The 23,807-nt window shown below is 40.1% G+C and overlaps 1 protein-coding gene across 1 annotated transcript in view; it reads left to right on the plus strand.

The window, feature by feature from the left end:
* The window catches only part of ak8 (adenylate kinase 8), a 103,385-nt gene that overhangs the window by 41,148 nt on the left and 38,430 nt on the right, over positions 1–23,807 (plus strand). The window contains exons 7-10 of the mRNA XM_055660006.1: positions 4,489–4,560; positions 8,008–8,208; positions 12,018–12,149; positions 19,147–19,236. Of these exons, the coding sequence (XP_055515981.1) occupies positions 4,489–4,560; positions 8,008–8,208; positions 12,018–12,149; positions 19,147–19,236 (495 nt within the window). The remainder of the gene's footprint in view (positions 1–4,488; positions 4,561–8,007; positions 8,209–12,017; positions 12,150–19,146; positions 19,237–23,807) is intronic.

Below are 23,807 nucleotides of genomic sequence, written 5' to 3' on the forward strand. Positions count from 1 at the left end.
ATTGTTTACATGAGTGCAGTTCCAATGACCCGGCACAATCCAGAACAAAGCACCCACTTGATTTGTCGAACAATCCACTGCTCTAAATATTCTCTGCACCACTGATAAACAGTGGCTGCGGTGTGTACCGTCTACACAATGGACCATACTTTCTTGCCTGGGCCACTGCAAAAGCACCTCTTGCCACGAAGGATAAAGGCAGCAAGTGCTTTGGGCACTTTCACTTGTAGATTCCACTCCATGTCACACAACATTTCGGTTGGGAAATATATTGCTGGTTCTTCATAGTTGCTGGAACTATTTTTCTTATCAGCACTCTGGAAGTATCTTCATCCGAAGGATTTAAGAAGATAGCATACCATTACTTTTTCACAATTAGGGATGAGCAATAAATGCTGGCTCTGCCGGCCACTGCCTGATCCCATGATACCTGATCCTGAAAACATGAATAGGTAAAAAAGTAATTAGTTCAATGTTTCCAGGCCTTTTACAACATCCTGTTTGTTCTTTTTGCAGGTGATGTGTTTAATAGCATTGTATTTTGTTTTAATTCCATCTAGCCCTGATGCGTAAACTAGTCCATGATGGCAATTATATGAATTAATTGCGATATCTCTGACGGTTGTATTAAAATATTTTTTCATTATTTTTGGATAGTTTCTTTTCAGTAATTTGTCATAGATTGGAAATTTGTTTTTCTTTGTGTGACCAAGAGTGCGGTAGAAGCTGGAATTTTTGATATAATGCATATCTGGCTTCAAAGAAGCCTATATTACATTAAAGAAATATTGCCATTTCCCACCTTGACTACCCGTACAGCTTGTTTGATGGTGACCGACTAGTTGTGCCAGTGCACTGAATTCAAAGCCAGTTTTGTGGAACTTGTGACTGTCGGAAATTGGCTTGAGACTACTCAAACTGATTTCATTTAGGACCCTTAACAGCTGTCAGAGACTTTCATCCCATCTGTCTGGAGATGAATTTAAAATCTGGCCAGTGTTTAATCCAAGAGAATCACGCGATCTGCTGGACAATGGCTATGATTTAACCTCTGAAACTTTCTGTAGAATTGTTTGTGTTTAGTTAAATGTAAACATCACACCTATTTAGTTGAAATTAAGTTTGGTGCTGTCTCTTGAGGCAATGTTTAAAGGAATTCCTATTTACAGATAGAGGAATAGGAATGAGGAGAACTGAAAACCTACAGGGAAGTCAATAGATGAAAAAATTAATGATCTCTAGGAAGTCTAAGCATGATCAGGGAACACTGAGTTATAAATATTACATTGTAAGCTTGGATTAAATTGATTCCCTCCATGAATGCCAGCAAAAAAAATCTTCTCAAAGAAGGAGCAAATCTATTCTTTGTTCTTGGTGCATTTGCGCTTCCATATTCAGTAAAATGCACAACTCAGACCACAGGATGTACAGGTAAAGCCTGATGTGTGAAAGTCTGGAGCACACACTATAATTTATTATTACATTTAAACCAAAAATTAATCAGAGTTGAACAGCAATAATAATATAATTAATACGGAGAAATTCATCCACTGCTGGAAGCACGAATCAAGCTATGTAGTCACATCAGCACGTTGTGCTCAGTCTCCAAAATTCAATTAATTGACTTCAATGCAAGTGAGTTTGGAGGCAGAATAAGATGTGCTGATGTGATCATTTAGCTCTTCTAGTGCCAGCCATCAGGAATTAATTTCTTGGTATAATTATTTTAATTCTGAGCGAGATGCTGTTATTTTGCTTTATTTCTTAGCCCAGCTAAATCACCAAATATAAACATTAATAATTGACAGAAGAATAAGAGCTACTCTTAACAAACTTGCAAAATTGATATTTAATTAATTGCAAAGCAAATTTGAATGTTAGCTTAAATGTACAGTAATCGTGAATACTGTCAGAAGAAATAACACCACAGGTGTAAGGAATGTTATGCTATAGAGAGCAAGAAATATAACTAAAATAATAAAGATTATTAGTGATTGTTCTCACAAGTCTCTAACCAGTTAAAATTCATCTCATTTCATGTAATCATTTTATGTAATCATCATAATTCTTAGAATTCATGAGGTTTAATAAACATCTTTAAAGACTCTGTTACTGAATGAAAAGTTTCAAAGAAACACAAAGCTTTCACCACTCTTAATAAACAGAATAATAGATGACAGCATCTAGCATCGATCTTCTTTCGACTCAGTGGTTGAATTTCTGTAGAACACACATAACACAAGACTCAATTAGATGCTTGGTAAGAATAATTTTACAATATCCTCTATGGAAAATCATGGGGATGCACACACCAACATTTTTGATAACTTTGCACAGTAGACGATGCTGCAATTTTGTTATGTGTTTATTTTGCTACCCTAGGTATCTGAAAAGCATTTTGATTTGCCGACAGGAAATAATGTATTTTCAAATTCAGTCATGTTTTTATTATCTTTTCTCCCTGTTGCACACTGTGACTCTTATCTTGCTATAATAATGGTGAATAAAATAATGATGCAAAGCAAAATGTAAAACAACCCCTCCTCAAATCCTGCAGTGTTCTAGGAGCTGGACTGGCATGTCCAGCTTGCAATTCACCAAAATGTATGGTGACCTAAATCAATATCCTGCAAGTCCTTTGCTGCACCCAAACCCTACATGCCTGCTGAATGTGGACCTTAACCCTGCCAACAATTATTAGCATTCACATACACTGAAGCATTTAGGAATCTAAATAAACATTTTATGAATCTACAAGTTCTTTGTAATCTGCAATTGTAAAGTAGTATGCAGTTTTATGCCCTGCAACCTGCGCAGCCTGAAGAAGGGTTTCGGCCCGAAACATTGCCTATTTCCTTTGCTCCATAGAAGCTGCTGCACCCGATGAGTTTCTCCATCACTTTTGTCTACCTGTAAACATGCTTCGTGAGATAACTTGGAAATAAAAACAATAGGTTCAAGGCAATAATTGAATATAAAGTTTCAGTTGGTCTAATTCTAATAAGACTGATGGGGCAAGTTAAAGGAAAAATAATTAATTAATTTTACTCAGATGATTTGAAACTAATTGATTTTCTGTGTTACTTTGTGAAAATTTGTTGGGCGTTAGTAAATATAGATCCTTATAACTATAAAACTCTGATCTTGGATGAGGATGTATGTGTGTGTGTATTTATTTGTTTGCGTGTGATCTCATCTACTTGAAAAAATGATACATATTCCTGTAGAATTTTATCCCGTGGAGTCCAAAATTGTCTTATCTGAAAGATTCATGCTTTTTTTCTCGAGATATTTATGAAAATGTTCACAAATCTGAAATGTCTTTCAAAATAGAAACGAGCGGCTTTGGCTGATGACGTCACAATGGCTCTGCGTGCTACGGGCTCTACGTGCTGCGTCTGCGTTGCGAGTGACGTCCCCCTGCGAGCTGTTGCCAGCCCCCCTCCCGCAAGCTGCTGCTCCCCTGCGAGCTGCCCTACCTCCTCCCCCATGAGCTGCCTCCGGGCTGCGAGCTGCCACCACCCCCCCCCGTGTGCTGCCGCCCCGCTCCCCCCTCCTCCTCTTCCCCCCCCTCTCTCTCCCCTTCCTCTCTCTCCCTCCCCTCCTCTCCTCTCTCTCCCCTCTCTCTCTCTCCCTCTCCCCTCCTCTCCCCCTCCCTCCCCCCTCTCTCCCTCTCTCTCTCCCCTCTCTCTCTCCCACCTCCCCCCCCCCCCCCCCCCCCTCTGCGAGTTGGGGGCTATGCGTCAGTGGATAGGGTGGGTATGGGGTAAAAGAAGTCAATGAATAATATGTAAAAAATATCAAGGGGAGTGGTTAGTGCATGTGGGGGATAGTAAGTGTGTGTGTGTGGGGGTGGTTAGTGTGTGTGTGTTGGGGTGGTTAGTGTGTGTGTGTGTGATGCCGCAGGTCCCCCTCCCGCAACCCACCGGGTCCCACTTGGTCTAGTATACCATAAAACCTATGTGTGTTGCTTCACAGCTTGGTTTGGGAACAGTTCTGCCCAAAACCACAAGAAATTGCAGAGAATTGTATATGGAGTAGTGTGTACCAGATCAAGCAGGTCTGATTTAATGACTACAACTTCAACACCATGATCTTAACCAAACTCCTCCTGATTTCTGTTGAGTACGCAGATTTAAAACTGGCCAAAACTTATGATTTATTAACATTAAATGACCTTGTTTTTGGGTGGTGGTTATAAAATGGTTTTTCTACCTACATCGTCTAGTCCTGGGAACTTCCAGATTGAGATATTGTTCTGTATCAGGGACCAGCTCACTGTGAAGCCTGTGTGATTGTTTGTTGTGCTTCACGATGAGTTCACTGTGAAGAAGGGTTTCGGCCCGAAACGTTGCCTATCTCCTTCGCTCCATAGATGCTGCTGCACCCGCTGAGTTTCTCCAGCATTTTTGTGTACCTTTGAGTTCACTGTGGGTTTTGCTCAATAAATGACCTAGTATCAATTTACTACCTCTCTTCCATTTATAGTTGTACTCGATGCCCCTGATACTGTGCTGATTGAGAGAAATCTGGGGAAAAGGATTGATCCAGACACCAATGGTAAGAAATATTTAACTCTTTCAAATTGGCAGAGCACTTATTTTTCACAAACAAATTAATTTGTTTCCTCTGACCTTCTGCATCTTATTTAACTTGCAATATTTTTACCACATATCCTACACATTTCTACGAGGAAACTAATGATTCTATTAAGCTTCTGAAGCATTATGTTAATAGTATTTCTAGAGCATCTTTATCTAAATATACAAGGAATCGTGTTATTTCATGTATTGAAAAAAAAGTTATAATAATATTGGTATCAATAATGTGATGAAGGTGTCGTGGGAAAGAAGTGACTTCTGACTCAGAAGCTCGCCATTTGATTTTAAAACTTATTTTCAAATTATTTTGAAATGAATTCATTTTACTCCAATTTCCTTGGTATAAGACAGGTATAACCACCAGTTAGTTTGCTGCTTATATTAACCCCTGCTTTTAATTGTTATCTTTATGGGAATCAGAAATAGACATTATCTGAAATTTGGAGCTGTTGTTCTATCCAGCAAATGTCCCAGAACTAACATCCGCCCACATGATCTTTCTTCTTCCTGTTCCTTACAACTTCACATCAACCTCGCTTGAACCTTTCAATCCAATTTTTGTTCTGCCAAATATTCTGGTCAAGGAAAGTCATTATATGTTTTATGACAGTGGCTAGGGCACTTTATTCATCTTTTTCTCATGTGAGTTCTATATGGATAGTCTCACCATCTTCCCTTGCTGTTTCTCCTGCATGGTCTCAAAATGCTCATGCAATCCATAATCCATAGTCATATTGCCCATGTATTTTATAAATGAGCCTGCTCTTCATTGTTCATCAATTAATTTTGTAAGAAGTGGATTTGCATTTATTATGTTTCAATATTTCCCTAATCGTTAACTGTTCTTTTTTGTTTTTCAATGTTGCTCCAATGTGATATTTGTGATATAACACTGGACCCGATATAACACCTCTCCCTCACTCTCCTTTCCGCTATCCTCAGTCACTCCCTCCCTCCCTTCATAACCCCTCTCCCTCTATCCCCCTGTTCCCCCACTCCTCACCTCCCCCTATCCCACATCCCACTCTTCCTCCTCACCTCCCCCACTGCCCTCCTCTCCCTCTATCACCCACTCCCTACCTCCACCGCTATCCCCTCCTCTCCCTCTATCCCCTAAATAATGTTAGCTGTTAATGAAAACTGAAGAATTAGATTAAAAGTTTTTTTTGAAAATCACGATTTTATAATGTAAATGAGATTGCCAATCACATTGTGACGTAATTGTGAATTAAAACAGAAGAATTTGATGAAAACCTTGTTTTAAGTTACTATGTAAATTAAATTCGTGATCCCATTGTGATGTCGGTGTAACGTGGCTGACGGGCAGGGCAAGTGGAAAAGTGGTTTGAAAAGTGTTTTTCGTAAAGTTTTGTAAAGTTTAAAATGTCAATAACTTGTAAAATATATCATCAATCTTGTTTCATTTACATCCCAGGACAATGGTGAGTAAGTTGGGCTAAAAAGTGTAGCGCTATCGTGTACCATTTTGGTGAGATTTGGGGATATCACATCCACGCAAGCACGCATACAAAATGAGAGTTTTAGTAATGTACTAGACCGTTGGGTCCCACCTTCACATGGGAGGGCTGGTTCCCCAACGCAATATTCCACCTATCGACCAATTCCAATATATGTACACACAGACACACACACACACGCACACACACACACACACACACACACACACACACACACACACACACACACACACACACACACACACTCACACTCACTCACACACACACACATGCACTCACACACACACACACACACGCATCACACATACACACACACACACACACACACACACACACACATACACACACGCACTCACACACATACACACACACACACACACACATACACTCACACACACTCACACTCACACACTCACACACATACACTCACACCCATACACACACACACACAGACACACACACACACACACACACTCACATACACACTCACAAACACTCACACACACACTGACACCATATATATGACAGTAAACTTTCATGAATCTATTCACACGGCTGAGCATGGCCTCTCCACTGTGGGGAGTCAGAGGCACTTCCGCAATCAGCGCGACCTCTGCACTCACGGGAAATTACGCAATCAGCGCGACCTGTCCACTAAGTGGAAGTCACAAAATGAGCGGGACTTTTGTACTAAACACAGTCGGACCTAATAAAGCATTTATTCCTTCCAAATACAGTCAGACCTAATAAAGCATTGCAGTTTCAAGCACAGGCAGGGCAGCAAGCCAAACAACTCATGGCATTGTCATTAGGGGCTAACAAATCATTTATTGCAAGTACATTGCAGACTCACAGTTCAGTTGATTCACAGTTTAGAATGAGAGTTGTGGCCTCTCCCTCGCAGTGACTGACTCACGTCCAGGCACTGCGGTCCATAACCTGAAATCATCTGTCCCACAGGCGGATTTTTTTTTTTTTTTTCCCCGTAATCATCCGGCCCGCCGAGCACCGAGCTCTGGCTGCGTCGCATCCTGCGCAAAGCCGCCGGCACGGCCACGCACTTCTGTGAACATGTTTAAGAAAGAACTGCAGATGCTGGAAAAATCGAAGGTAGACAAAAAATTCTGGAGAAACTCAGTGGGTGTGACATGCAAGGATTGCATGAGGCTGCCTCACCCGCTGAGTTTCTCCAGCATTTTTGTCTACCTTCTGTGAACACGTAATTTGATGCCTGCCATCCGGGGCGGGATGGGGGCGGGATCTTTGTGTATACGTGATAGATTTGGCCCGCCATCCGCTCACAGACATGCGTCCTGGCCCCTATGCAGAACAAGGTTGCCGACCCTTGATCTAGATAATTAATGGGCATCTGTCACTGTTGCGGTCAATATTAAATTGAATTGAAATATTTTCAAATCTTGAACTGCAGTTGGTCATTTCTGGATATATAATATTTTATTCACTGTCATTCGAAGGTGGTAAGATAAAATATTATTCCACTGTGATCCTTTAAGTATATTTATAGCACTTTTCTTATTATTCATTTAAAATTCTCTTGTCCATTTGTACTTCCACCATTGCTGACATAGAAACATAGAAACATAGAAATTAGGTGCAGGAGTAGGCCATTCGGCCCTTCGAGCCTGCACCGCCATTTAATATGATCATGGCTGATCATCCAACTCAGTATCCCGTACCTGCCTTTTCTCCATACCCTCTGATCCCCTTGGCCTCATGTTTAGATTATTTGTTACTAATTCAATTGCTGAGTGAAAAGTGTTGATTTTTAAAAAAGTATTTTGGCCAGCCCATTAGCATTTATAATAAAGGAAAGGTTTTTTTTAATTCTTCCTTTAAGCAAAGTATCTGATATTTCATTTTGAATTGGATGCAAGTTTTGGATTTTCACCTCTGCTTCTGTACCTCAGAAATATATCATACAATTTTTAACTGGCCAACATCAACCAAGATACAAAATCGGTTAGAGAAACCTGCTGGGATAACTGAGGAAGAGACTGTGAAAAGATTATTGGCATACCGCCAAGTCGGTCATGGGGTATTGAACAGCTACAGTAAAAAATACCAAATCATTAATGCTGATCAGCCTAGTGTTGATGTCCTTTCACAGGGTAAGTAATATGACATCAATTACCTATTGTAAGAAAAGCTGCTGAGGTATTATACATATTGATAATAGCTGCTAATTTGGTAGCAAACTATATCATGATCTACACGTAGTCCTGTTATAAAGCGTGTGTTCATAGTGTGTTCATAACACAAATTAGATATAATGTGATTAACAGATTAGTGCAATTTCAATTTGGAACTAAAGAATTAAACATTACTTTGGAAGTTGATAAGCAGAAAAAAAGCTGTCTTGGAAAAAAGGCCTGGGGAAGAAATTGTTTCCATGTATATTCCCTCCATTCCCTCCAGTAATTAGACTGTGGTTGCTTCTTAAGTTCATAGTCTGTCAGTTTCTTAGTGTCAGGCAATTACCTCTATTCACACTTGTGCAATGTCTGTTAAACAATGTAACATATAGCCATTGGTATTTCTAGGTAAATAAATAAACTTTTAGCGATTAAAAATACCTTTACTTGTGGAAATCTGTCTGGGGTTAAAAAAAACATTACTCTTAAGTGTCTGAAACTCACTCTCCATTTAATTGATTGATTTTATAACACGATTGTCTACGGTGTGAACTTTCTTAGAAATACAGCTTTCACTTATAGCAGAGTTACCTATGTTAGTTATATATTGCTGTATTTTTGAGAATTGATTTGAAATTCAATCCAGGCCAAGAAGTAATTCTTTGGGATACCAATGTGATCCAGTCATCTGCATTGACTTCCATCACCAGTGATTACCATAAAAGCATTGAAATTGCATGATTTTGAATAAAACATAGAAAATACATGATTAGACATAAATATGTAATAACGTTTCAAGAACAATGCAAATAAGGATACATGTAACAAGTGAAAATTCCTCATTCTGTGAGTTTTTTTTGGAAAACAAATTGCATGGCTGAGCATGAAGAAACTCTAAACTTCCTTCCAGAGATGTAAGGACATGACCAAGTGACAGCAAACTAAAACAAGTTAAGGGTTTAAACTTAATCTTGGCTATTCATAATATTGCTTTGCATTTTAATTCATCAGGCTAGGTGTCATATAAAACTGAGCATCTTATGTAAGATTGTATTTTTGTACTCCTTTGTGCCATTATACTCCCCCTCTTATCTTAAGATTAAGATGGAATTCTGCACAAATTGAGAGCACATGTAAACTGACATTTTGGTTCAGATGGGTTTTTCTGGTGAGGACGATGGTGTTGTAATGGGAAACTTTCTCATCTATCTCTCCTTCATTTAGTTAGTTATTTAATGATTAGCAGTCAACTATCACTTCTTCCCACTCCCTTGTTAGTAATACTAATTAATAATTGAGACTCAAAAAATCATCCATAATATTATGCAGCTGAAAGTGCTGAAAATGCTCAGAACATAATTACAGAATAACTTATTCTATTGATTGATACTTCCGGGCACGTTATAAAAATATACTTTTAAAATAACTATTCTCAACAAAATACATTTTCTTGAAATAGATAAAATTATAATTTAGCTGTAATATATTCACGGCTATGTGATGCCTTGTCAAATATATCACAAGGCAGAACCATAAATGACCATAGATTTTCCAGAATTGTTTTACAACCTGATGCCAAAAATAGCTTAATTAGGGTTTATTTTAGTTTCTGTGCAGTATCTATCTATCTATCTATCTATCTATCTATCTATCTATCTATCTATCTATCTATCTACCTATCTATCTATCTATCTATCTATCTATCTATCTATCTCTTCTATATATCTATAAAACTCTGTGCCTGACGACTGGCTGCCTTTCTGCCTTTTGATTCGTGCCCAATACTCGCAGATGTCCAATCGGAACGGCCGATGCTCGCAGATGTCCAATCGGAATGGCCGATGCTCGCAGATGTCCAATCGGAATGGATCCTTTTACTTTCTTCCTTTGATTCACTGCCACGCCGAATCCAGACGATCAATCTCCCAGGTCTTTTCCATTTCGGTGGAGATTTCGCTTTTCTTTCTAAGTATCGGCTCCTCATTACATTTCGTCGCCTTTAAGTACATGTTTTTAATCAAATCCTTCTCCCCCCCACCCCCCACTCACTCATTTTGTCGCCTCCTGCTGGCCAGCGACTATAACGGCTGCTGGCGCCCGCATTTCAATCTCAAGAGACGCCATTTAATTCGGCCTTTCAAGAACGGCTTCAGTTCGAGGGCCACGTCTCCCGTGGGGGCTGTGGGTAGGGAACGGCTACGGGTAGGGAACGGCTGCGTTGGGGGAGCAGACCCAACGGGTCTGCCATTGGTCTAGTTTAAATATAAAAAATCGGGAAACATTACATTTGTTGTTTCACACGTATTTCTACCATTCAACATGTTTTTTTTGCTCTAAAGAATGGATAGAATCAACAAAAGTTTAATTCTATTGTCAGCTTGCATATCTGTTACTAACTGCTTTTTTTTGGAACGGATGCTGTATTTAATAACTCAAAATCTCACAATCCATGCAACTCAATAGACATAAACATGGTCAGCTAATTTATCTCAAGTCAAGTACCAGACAAGACAATGATGCACAAGATCCCTGAAAATTGATTAAACATTTGCAGAAAAATTGGAATATTTGGTCCATCCTTCCGCTCTGCTATGCTCGATCCACCACATGCAAGAGTTGGAAATATAATGGATGATTTGATGTGATGAAGAACAGTTAAAGCTAGGAGGAGAATCAGACCACTCTAGTAGACACTATTTTGCTTCGTGTACCATTTCTTATTTCAGTAAAATAATAATTTAGATATGGCAAAAAGTACTTAAATAATATAATAGTAGGGAATGTTGTTCATATTTCCATTATGAAGACTGTGGTAATACTACTTGGATCGCAAAAAAATATTATCAGCACCGGATAAAGTCTACTGATCATGAGCCTTGATTATTTTTTGAAATGCTTAATGTTTAAGAGGCTCATCGATAGGCACATCCATATGCAGGGCATGGATGGGGTATGGGTTATATGCAGGCTGATTAATTTAGCTAGGCATCCTGTTTGGCACAAACATTGTGCATTGAAGTGCCTGTTCATGTGCTCCAATTTACTATGTTATATATTCTATGAAATGGGTGTCCATTACCTGTCTTAATGTTTGCATTCATATTCTAACGTTGAACTTTATACTCCCATTCATCTATGGAAATATATATATGTTAATTCATTGCCTATACTAGATAATTTTAGATGTGTTGCAAAATCAAAGCAGTCAGAATATACATGAATTGTCTCTGTTGCTGTGATTAATTTGCTGGACTGTAGCCTTGAAAGCACCGTGCTTCTGGATCACCAGACCAGAACACACAACCAACAATCCTTAAGACTGTTCAAATTTTAATGTGATTTTAAACAAAACTCTTTGTCATATTAACAATAAAACTCGATTTTTATATCTGGCCATTGAACTTTAATTTGAAAGAGTTCGTTTGCTTTAATGCTATTACCAGTCACTGTTCCATATACATGAATATTTGCATTTGATTCAAATAAATTAATTCATGAATTTTAAGAAAAAAATGAAATTCCATTTGAATTTTATTTTTAACGCTTAGAGCATACTGTTCATGCACTGCAAGCTTTCTACACTTTGCAACTGTGAAAACTAATCAGCAGGGAATCATTACATCTAATTACTCTGCAGTTAATTACACCAAATGGGGCGGAGGGAAGGAGGAATCCCCTACAAATGGGGCTTAACAAGATTCATACTGCATGAGCCACTTGTCTTCAAGTATTATGTGCTTAGGGTTATTTCTGATTATTTTTTGAAAGATTTTCATTCTTCACAGTTCTGAGCCATGTCCAAAGCCGTCATCGAACTGTCGCCCCCTTCACTCCAAGAATCATTCTCCATGGACCCCCTGGCAGTGGCAGAAGCCTGCAGGCAACATTGATTGCAGAAAAATACAGGATTGTTAATAGTGAGTGCTAATTCAGTCAGACTTCATATCTTTATTGAACTCTTCCTGTTTCTGTCTTGTATAACAGGTGTCAATTTAAAACGTTACATTCTTGTAATAAGTACCTATTAAGGTCATAGCCTCGGAAAACCTATTTCTATTGTAATAATGCCTCCTGAGGCATCAAAACACAACACTAAAGTATGGCTCCTATGTACTACTTCTGGTTGTAATCCTCAGCGCAGATGAATAACAATTGATAAATTGTGCCTAGCCCTAATCCTAGCCCCAACCCCAACCCTAGCCCCAACCCTAGCCCCAGCCCCAGCCCCAGCACCAACCCTAGCCATGTCATGTTGGAACTGTACAAAACATTGATTAGAATACATTTGGAATATTATATTGATGCACTACAGGAATGATGTGGTAGCAATAGAGAGAATGCAGATGAGTTTCACCAAAACAGTGCCTGGAATGGTGAAAATAGTTAATGGAAATACTGGTGATATATACATATATATATATATATATTGGTTTATTCTTGCTGGAAAAAAGGTGGTTTTATCGAGGTTTATAACACTTTGAGGGGCATTGATAAGATAGATATTTTGAGTCATTTTCCCAGGGCAGGGGCCCTTGAACTTGAGGGCACAGATTTAAGGTAAGAGGGAAGAAATTTAAAGGAGATCTGAGAAATAACGTTTTCACATGGAGCATCGTGACTATCTGTAATGAGCTACAATGGGAGGTGGTAGAAACAAATCTGAATACAATTTTTTTCAAAGGCACTTGGACAGTTGTTTTAATAAGAAGAATGCAGACAAGTGGGAATGGCATAGGAGGCCATCGCAGTTGCATGGACACAGTGAGCCGAGAAGGATAGTTTCTCTGCTGTACAATTCAATAACTACAGGGAGAAGCACCAGCATCCCCTTTACAGAATCATTAGGAATGGCAACTACGACAGCAATATCCCACGTTAACTAAAATAAGCTGCTCAGTTGCTACCTGTAGAGATAGATTACTATGTTTTAGCTATGATCATCAGAACTATTGAAGAGCACATCCACTTTCAGTGCAAGGTGTATTTTCATTTGAGAAATACTGTCTGATCTGTTTAAGGTAGACAAAAATGCTGGAGAAACTCAGCGGGTGAGGCAACATCTATGGAGCGAAGGAATAGGTGACGTTTCGGGTCGAGACCCTTGAAATTCCTTTGTGCAAAATCTCAAACTATAAAACTAATTTTAATGGTAAAGATTTGTATTTTCCATGGGATGCTCTGCAGCCATATATGTCAATTAAACACAGAAGGCCATTAAGAATCTAACACCTTAGTGAGTAGCGAATCACATACGGACCAGACTGGGTAAGGACAACTGATTTCCTCGCCTAAAACCCATTAGTGAGCAAAATTGATTCTAATGAGAAGCCAGCAGTTTCATTGCCACCATTACTGATATTACCTTCTAATGCAATATTTATTTAATTATTTGAACTTAAATTCCCTAGCTAATAAGATGGGATTTGAACTTGTGTTTTCCAAATGCATAGCTGACAGATTGGGGCAGGGATTCAGGTTCTTGGACCATTGAGATTTATTTTGGGACAGAGGTGACCTGAACAAGAGGGACAAGTTGCACCTGAATGGAGAAGGGACCAATCCTTGTAGGGAAGTCTGCCATTGCTACTCAGGAGAGTTTAAATTAGAGTGGGAGGGGGTGGGAACCAGTGTAAAAGGTCAGCAAAAGGAAGGATAGGTGGAACGGTTGAGATTAGCACCAGTAAGTATCAAAGCAAGGATAGGCAGGGAGACGTTAAAAATATAGTGTATCTTATAGGCTGAAGAATGTTTATTTCAATGCAATGAGAATAGCGGGTAAAGCAGATGAATTTAGAGTTTAAGAAGGAACTGCGGATGCTGGAGAATCAAAGGTTACACAAAAAAGCTGGAGAAACTCAGTGGGTGCAGCAGCATCTATGGAGCGAAGGAAATAGGCAACGTTTCGGGTCTGAAGAAGGGTTTCGGCCCGAAACGTTGCCTATTTCCTTCGGTCCATAGATGCTGCTGCACCCGCTGAGTTTCTCCAGCTTTTTTTGTGTAACCCAGATGAATTTAGAGCCTGGATCAGAGATTGGAAATATGGTGAAGAGGCAATTACAGAGATTTGGCCAAAGGGAGACAGGATTGGCAGGGCAACGTTTCAGGGTTTCAGACACGATAGGAGGTATTAGGATTTGCTCTCTAATTGAGAGAATATCATGGGGCACCCAGAGAGGACATACTGGTGGGTTCGTCCACTGAGACAATATGGGTCGAGCTCAAAAATAAAAAAGGTGCAATCTGTCCTAATGAGATTCTACTATAGACCTCCCCCCTCCCCTCCCCCTCTCCTCTCCCCCCTCTCCCCCTCTCCCCCCTCTCCTCATTCCTCCCCCCCCTCCCCTCCATCCCCTCCCACACCATTCCTCCCCTAACCCCCTTCCCTCCACCACCCCTACCCCCTTCCCCCTCCCCTCTCAGCACACCCTCCCCTCTCTCTCCCCCTCTTTCCTCTCTCATCTCTCCCCCCCCTCCCTCCCCCCCCCTCTCTCCCCCCCTCTCCCCCCTCTCCCTCTCTCTCTCTCTCTCTCCCTCTCCTCTCCCCCTCTCTCTCTCCCTCTTCCCCCTCTCCCCCTCCCCCCCCCTCCCCCTCTCTCCCCCCCCATCCCCTCCCCTCCCCTAAACCCCCTCCCTCCACACCCCCTACCCTCTTCCCTCCACCCTCCTCCTCCCCACCTCACCCCCCTCTCAGCACCCCCTCTCTCTCTCCCCCCTCACTCTCACCCTCCTCCCCTCCTCCCCCACCTTTCCCCCCTCACCCACCCTCCCTCTTATCCTCCTCTTCACCCCCCTATCCCTCTTGCCCCTCTCTCTGCCTCTGCCCCTTCTCTCTCTGACCTCACTCTCTACCCCCGCACCCCCCCCTCTCCAGATGTGACTGCAAGTTGGGGGCTACGCGTCAGTAGATAGGGTGGTTATGGGGTAAAAGGAGCAAATTAATAATATTAATATAATATCAAGGGGGTAATTAGCGTGAGTGCGGGATGGGATAGTTAGCGTGTGTGATGCTGCGTGCCGCCTCCCCCCCACAACCGCACGTTGGGCGAACAGACCCAACGGGTCTGCACTTGGTCTAGTATGTACTAAATTTGTGATAAGGCAGATGACAGCAATTAGGCAGGAGCAAGGAAGAGTAATTTGAAAGAGAAGTTGTTATTAGTTAAATCCACATCTGACATGGGAGTTGTTTAAAGCCCAGCTGATCTGAGTTCAGGTCCATCATGTTCCAATAAGGAGGAAGGGTAAGTATGATTAGATAAGGGAACCTTGAATGAACCAAGAAGGTTGTAAATTTGATTAAAAAGAGAAAGGAAGTGCAAGTAAAGTTTAGAAAAGTGAAATCAGATGGGGCGTTTGTGGAATATAAAGCAAGTATGAAAGAACTCATGTGGGCAATCAGAACGGCCAAAAGGGGCCATGAAATATCATAGGCTGGTTGTATTAAAGAATATCCCAGGGCATTTTACACTTAGATTAAAACAAGAGGGTAACCAAGGAGAAGGTAGGACTGCTCAAGGATAAAGGAGGGATTTTATGTTTGGTGTCACAGGATTTAGGAGATAAGTACTTTACATCTGTATTCACCAAAAAGGACACGAAGAATAGTCAAATCCATGTGGAGAATGTTAATATGCCAGGACAGGTTGGACAGGTTGAGAGTCTTGAAGAGTATTAAGATGGATAAATCATCAAGCCTTGATGTGGTCTATCCCGGATTATTGAGAGAGGCAAGAGTGGAGATTTCAGGGGCCTTGACAATGATCTCTATATCTTCTCAATCCTCAGGCCTCGAGAATAGCCAATGCAGTTCTGTTGTTTAAGAAGGGAAGTAGAGATAATCCAGGAAATTATAGGAGAGTGAGCCTCATGCCAGTGGTTGGGAAGCTATTGGAGAGGAGTCTTCAGGATAGGATATTACTCTCATTTGGAAGCGAAAGGGCTAATTAGGGTCAGCCAGCAGGCTTTGTCCATGGCCGTGAAATCCTCCTTCGAGTGCAGGAGGCTGAAGGGTGATCTTATGGAGGTGTATTAAATCATGAGGGGAATAGATAGGGTGAATGCACAGTCTTTTACCAAAGTTGGGGGGAATCAAAAACAAGAGATCATATGTTTAAGGTGACAGGACAAAATTGAATACAAATCTGAAGGGCATCTTTTTTACTCAGAGGGTGGAGGATATATGGAACGAGCTACCAGAAGAGGTAGCCAGGTACCAAAGCAGCATTTAAAAAAAAACACTTGGTCTGGTACATGGATAGGAAAGATTTAGAGGGAAATGAGCCAAACGTGGGCAAATGGGACTATCTTAAATGAGGCATCTTGGTCAGTGTAGACGAATTGAGCTAAAGGGTCAGTTTCTGTGCTGTATGACCCTATGGCTATTATATGCAGCCCTTTTGCACAAACAGCCCAAATAGGGAAGTGTTCTCGAGAAGTGTTAAATTTTCATGATTTTTTTTTGGTGTTATTTTCCACATTTTTTCTCTATCTCGGTCACAAAAACATCCTCTGACATCAGCGTTAACTAATTAAAATCTAATTCACACCAAAGATCAAATATTTAGATTAAGCTAGTTTGCATGTCACATGATGTAATCACTGGCAAATAGCTAGTTGCTCTAATTAGAAGTAGTTTCATTGCTCTTCACAGCTTCAGTGAATAATGTGTTGCATCAGAGACTTTTCAGACTTTTACGTAAATAGATACCACATTATGTTTGAGTAACTAATTAGTGGGACTTTTCAAATGGAACAATTTAGGTTGAAATTATAGAATCCTTCAATTTTATTTTGAAATTAGAGAAATGCCTTGCTTGGCGACCTTCATTTTAGTGGAAATTCAAAAATAAAATAGGTCATCAATTAATAAAATTGACTTAAAAATATTCTATTGGTTCTGTTTCTCTCAAAATATATCTTTGTACCTGTTATACTTTGTTTAATTCAAATGAAATTATTCATTTTCTGGGAGCATGCAGGCTTTTTTTTCTTGCTTTTGTTGCTTAACCTTAGAAAAGACCTTGTAAATATTTACCTGTTTTGAAGAAATTGCTGTGGAATCTTCATTGCTGGTGAAAATCTATTTTGTTTCCTAAGCCAAAGTATTTTTGTGAACATACTTTTGATAGGTTTGACATAAAATGGGAGTTGAATCTGACATATTTTGTGGTGCCAAAATAATGTTATCTAATTTTCTCTTATCTTTTCTCTGATACATGCTGCCTGCATTGCTATATTTGTTTATGTAGGCATATTTTTGTTTTACAATCAGTATGCATTTGCAGTTGGTAGTATTTATAGCAGGTACATGAGGTACAGCATCTCATGTTACTGGAACTAAATTTAAGAAGATGCGTAAAATACACATCTTCTATTAGAGAGATCCCAATTAGGGGAGAATTTCTAAGCAAGCTTCTCCTATCTTGTTATTCTAACCATTTAACATTTGGATTGGACGTTAATCCAAAACCTGTAGACACTGGAAATACGAAATAAGAGCAGAAAAAATGAAGGTGGCACAGCTGGTACATTTGTTGCCTCACTGTGCCAGAGACCAAACTTTGATCCTGACCTCGGGTGCTATCTGTGTGTAGTTTGCACATTCTCCCTGTGACTGGGTGGTTTTGGGTTTCCTCCCACATCCCAAAGACATGCTGATATGTGGGTTAATTGGCCTCTGTAAATTGCCCTTAGTGTGTAGGGATGCAAATCAGAGCTAACAGAATTAGTGTAAATGGGTGATCAATGGTTGCATGCTCAGTGGGTCAAAGGGCCTGTTTCCATGCTATACCTTTGAACTAAAAAACACTGGAAACACTCAGTAGGTCGGACAGCCTCTGTGTAAAGAGAAAAGAGTAAAGAATGTTGAAGCAAATTGAAGACCCTTCATCAAATTTGGCGATGAAACATTAAACCTGTTTCTCTTTGCACAGATTCTGTGGATTTTTGATTGGAATTTGGTTAACTTCTCACATATGACATCAATCATTCCACTTCTTTGTACTAGAAAAGTACCAGCTCTAGTATGATTCTATGTTAAGCGCAATAGCTCTTTTACTAATGATGTTGTATGAGACATTTGATCGCTACTCTAGTGCTGATCAAGAATACAAAAGATTATTTTACCTCTTCGTGGATTTAGCCTTAGTAGATGTGCTTTCCATTTAAAAAAAATTTTTAACTACTTTTGAAGTTTTCCAATGGAAGTAACTACAGCATTCAATAGTGCAGTAGTTAATTGATTTTAATACAGATCGAGGCAGAGATGTTGACTGAGTCACCAGAAGAAGTTCCTTGCCATTTAGAGAGTGACTTGGGATCTTTATATATTAGTTTTAAGAGCCAGATAGGCCCTGGGTCTAATATCTTAATTGGAAACAATGGTAGTTTCAACAATGCGACATTCTCCCAGTGCTATAGTAGAATGCGAGCCCAGATTATGCATTTAAGTTCAGTTGTCAGTTTTGATTCTAGAACCTGAGTGAAAGTAGCTCCGCAGGTTTATATGAGTATATATTGCAGGTTGAATATTTAAGCTAGACATCTTTAGAATAAAAATGTGTGATTTGAATGTCTTATTTTTGATTTGATGTCTTAATATTTAAGTAGCAGTACTTTGAAAAGTTTCTACACATCAGTAGTACAGCAGCCGTGTTCAACAGGCACTAGATATTGAGCACGTGTGTATAGCAATCAAACAAACATTGAACTAGTCAGCAAGGAAGCCTTTCACTTGAAAGTTTACAAATAAAGGTACTTAATGAAAAAATATTCATATTATTTGGTGTTTCAATCGATATTCATTTCCCAAGCATGTAGTTATGTATAGTCTGTTGCCTGATTTTTTTTTTCTCTACTATTGAAACTATGTATGCAATCATGCTCTTAATTAAAACGAATACTTGTTTTTTACAGTTTCCTGTGGACAGTTACTAAGGGAGGCTGTCGCTACTGAGACAAGATTTGGTGAAACCATTAAACCCTATGTTGAAAGTAGGCAGCCAGGTAAGGTTCCTGACCCCCCTACTGCTTGTATTCTGATATTGAACAAAGGGCAAGATTCAGACACCACCGGAGCTTTTCTCCCTCGTTATTAACAGGGAGTTCAGGAGACATTGAACAACTGAATATCTCAGAGTGAGATCCATAGGGACTTTCCCTGCACTTCCCTCTAGCCCTTGCTTAGAGCATGTTTGTACTAGCTGAAGGCAGAGAAGGGTTACTGAATAATTTACTAACTGATTAATAGACTCACATGGGTATAATTAGGATAGGCATAGGCAGCAGCTACAGTAACCAGTACAGTGCTTAAGGGAGCTGGAGGCTGCTTTAGCTTCGCCTGAAAGAAAGTTTCTGGGGCGCTGCTGTTTGAAGATGAGTCAGGAGGAGAGCAGAGCCCCTGCTCTTTTGAAGTGGAAATAGGACAGTTTGAATCTGTCGAGTTTAATTTTTCAGAGGTGCAATGGACCCTGTGGTGCAACACATTTTTCTTTTTTGTTCAAAAAAAAGTTTTTAATGTTATTTTCCATATATAAAGTTTATTCTATAAATATATGAAATAAAGTTTAAAAATATCATCAGTGGCTAACAGGGTAAAATTATTTTTAAGTATTTTAAAATTCCATTTTATCACCCCCTTGCAGATACTTATCCTTCTCCAACAAGAGCTCTGGTCTATAGCTAATTTATTAAAGACCAGATATTTAGGTAGAATGAGATAAGTATTTGTGTAATGCTTTTACAGTCAAATATTTTCAACATTCAACATAGCATTTTTGAAACGTAATTATAAATTTTGACATGAATGTAATTAATTTTACAATTTTACCATCCCAAATTAGTTGAAGTAACTGAATTTTATTCATATTTACATCATTAGATATTTGAATGAATTTTATTTTAGAAGCTGAATCTTTGAGAGTTGATTATCGCAGGAATCTCCCCCCTCCACCCCTTCCATAATGAGGGAAGTGGGTGGTGGCACCCGTGGAAGAGTCCACATCACTATTTACTCTTCTGTTATTTATGCATGTGTAAAGAAATGTGAAAGAAACAAAAATAAAGTTTGTGTTCATTTATTTACTTTTTTTCCCATACATTTTTCTTCTATATCCCAGACTTTTTGGTAGTGATTTGTGAACATGCTCAGGGAGAATTCCCATTACCTAGTCTATTGTAATGTGGTGGTCACGTCAATGTAGATTATTAGTGTATTATAGGAGCAGTAAGTAATTTTACCCACATCCATTGCAAGTCAAGTCATGATCGACTACATTCCCAATGTGTATCCTGAATATGTGACCTGAACGGCTCAAACAAACATGATTAATTTGCAGATAGTAGATGAAAGAAGTATTAATCTGACAATGTCCAGTGTGTTAATCAAACACCTTTAGCTTTTAATTAGTATGCATTACTGGGATGTTTTCTATTGGTCATACCGATGCTAACCGAGGTCACCATTTGCAGCTGCCTAAATTCCCTGAGCTCAATGCTATCTTAACTAATGAGTGCAGCTTGTGAGTCTTTGTTTTTTGTCAAATCAATTCAGTGGTTAATCCCAACATTTAAATTAATGAGATTTGAATCAGTATTGGGATTTCTGTCTAAAACAACATTCTCAAGATGACGTTGTACTATACTTACCAATGTCACAGTGTAATAGAAAATATTGTTAAAGTCAAGTGTGCAGGAAGGAACTGCAGATGCACCGAAGATAGACACTAAATGCTGGAGTAACTCAGCAGGACAGGCAGCATCTCTGGAGAGAAGGAGTGGGTGACGTTTCGGATTAAAACTCTAAAGAAGGGTTGACCCAAAACGTCACCCATTCATTCTTTCCAGAGATTCTGCCTGTCCTGCTGTTGCTCCAGCATTTTGTGTCTAACTTCAGTTGTGAAAATCAACTTGTGTGAACAGTTTTCTCTTACCTGAGTTTGGAATTGGTGGGGGAGAGATAAATGCATGCAGATTACTGTGCAATTAACTTGGATGCGAGAGAGATCTTAAGGAAGAAGGTAATAAAAATGCTTGAAGATAAAATGTTCCCTTGAAATGTTTATATTATATTCAAAAGCTATCACTACTATCACTTGATTGATAATTTAAACAGAAAAAAATGGTTTCAGGAACACAACTGCAGACCCGATATATTTTTAGGTGCAATTTCATTTCATTTAAAATATATGAAATATATATTATATGGCTGGCTTTTACTTATTTTACTTTAAAATTAAAAACAATTGTTTATCAAATTCCCTCTCATAATCTAACAAATGGTAATCATTTTCATTCGACTTGGTATAATTCTCTACCCATCTGAGTGATAAAACCATCTAATTTATACCAATAATCAATATGATGCAAACCATGGCAAGGTCACCAATCAAGATCTTGACTCCTTTAAAATGGGTATCAGTGATTAAGGGAAGCTCTATTTTTGTCTTCAACGGCTTTTTTCATAGCAGAATTTCAAAGTATTAGCCCAAAACACAAAGTGATGGCTGCATTATAGGATTCGCCTGACCTGAAGTCCCATGTTAGTCTGAGTAATTGAAATTAGCCTGATTGAAGTTGGGGTGAACAACCTGATTAAAGTGGAGTGCAGGAAATGTAGGTGGATACAGGGCCGGCCTTAAGCCAATTGGACCAATTGCTCCCAATTGGACCCCGTGCCTAAGGGGGCCCCGTGCCAGAGTAATCTACTCTTGGCTCGGGTAGATCTATGCCCGGTGGAGGGGGGGGGGAGAGAAGGGTGGAGAGAGAGTAGAGGAGTGGAGGGGGAAGAAACGGGTAAGATGGGGGAGGGGGGCGAGGGCTCAGGGTAGCGAGGTAGGTGGGTCGTTCCCTCACGGTCCCGGGGCAGCATTCCGCACCTCCAGTCGCCATGCTTCATGCACACAGTTCCGCTCCACCCCCCTCTCTCCCCGGGGAGACGCGGTGAACAATACAGGGAGGGCTGGGCCGGGGGTTGGAGCAACGTTTACAAACCTCTGCCTCAGCTCACACCCGTCCACCCGGACCCCGGCATCGCTCCTGCCGCCAGCCCTCTCCCTCCTTTCTCTCCTTCCCTCCCAACACACACACACACACACACACACACACACACACACACACACACACACACACACACACACACACACACACACACACACACACACACACACACACACACACACACACACACACACACAACGCACAGACAACTAACATACTCTCACGCACAGACAACACACACACACACACACACACACCTAAGTTAGGACACATGTACTTTTAAACGCACATTTTGATTACTTTCCATTCTACCATAGAGATATAAAGTCTATAATAGACTTTATTTATATTTCTATGATTCTACAGATCTTGGCTGGGAACCTGGGGCTCACCAAAATTGTTCCCAATTGGGCCCTGTCCGCACCTCCTAAGGCCGGCCCTGGGTGGACAGTTCTTTGTTTGTCTTGCAGATTAACTCCACTCTATCTGGAAGTTTGATGGAGGCAGAGTGCAGCATTGTGATGAAGGAAATTGATAAAAGTGTTGGTATGACAACACTGTCTAGATTGACACCATTTTGGAGTGAGATTGGGAGAGTATAGACCTGTTGGTACGACAAGAGCTTTGAAGCTATGATTAAGTTGGTGTGCATTCTTGAGGGAAAGCAAATTTGAGAAGATATCTTCAGTGTCCTGCAATTGTTGTAGTGAAAGGTTTTTGTGAGGTCAGAAAAAGCTGTGGATAATGATTGATGTTGTATTTCTCTTGGAGTATATGATGCAGGAATTCCAGTATTCAGAAAATAGGTGCAGGAGGAGGCCATTTGGCCCTTCGAGCCAGCACCACCATTCATTGTGATCATGGCTGATCGTTCCCAATCGATAACCTGTGCCTGCCTTCTCCCCACATCCCTTGATTCCACAAGCCCCTAGAGCTCTATCTAACCCTCTCTTAAATCTATCCAGTGATTTGGCCTCCACTGCCCTCTGTGGCAGGGAATTCCACAAATTCACAACTCTCTGGGTCTTAAAAGTTTTTTCTCACCTCAGTCTTTATTCTAAGACTATGGCCCCTGGTTCTGGACTTGTCCAACATTGGGAACATTTTTCCTGCATCTAGCTTGTCCAGTCCTTTTATAATTTTATATGTTTCTATAAGATCCTCCCCTCATCCTTCTAAACTCCAGTGAATACAAGCTTAGTTTTTTCAATCTTTCCTCAAATGTCAGTCCCGTCATCCCAGGGATCAATCACGTAAACCTACGCTGCACTGCCTCAATCACAAGGATGTCCTTCCTCAAATTAGGAGACCAATACTGTACACAATGCTACAGATGTGGTCTCACCTGAGCCCTATCCAACTGCAGAAGAACCTCTTTACTCCTAAACTGGAATCCTCTTGTTATGAAGGCAAACATTCCATTAGCTTTCTTCACTGCCTGCTGTACCTGCACGCCAACTTTCGGTGACTGGTGTACAAGGACACCCAGGTCTCGCTGCACCTCCCCCTTACCTAACCTAACCCCATTGAGATAATAATCTGCCCTCTTGTTTTTGCCGCCAAAGTGGATAACCTCACAT

This window comes from Leucoraja erinacea, chromosome 31, assembly GCF_028641065.1.
Source record: "Leucoraja erinacea ecotype New England chromosome 31, Leri_hhj_1, whole genome shotgun sequence".
Lineage (NCBI taxonomy): Eukaryota > Metazoa > Chordata > Chondrichthyes > Rajiformes > Rajidae > Leucoraja > Leucoraja erinaceus.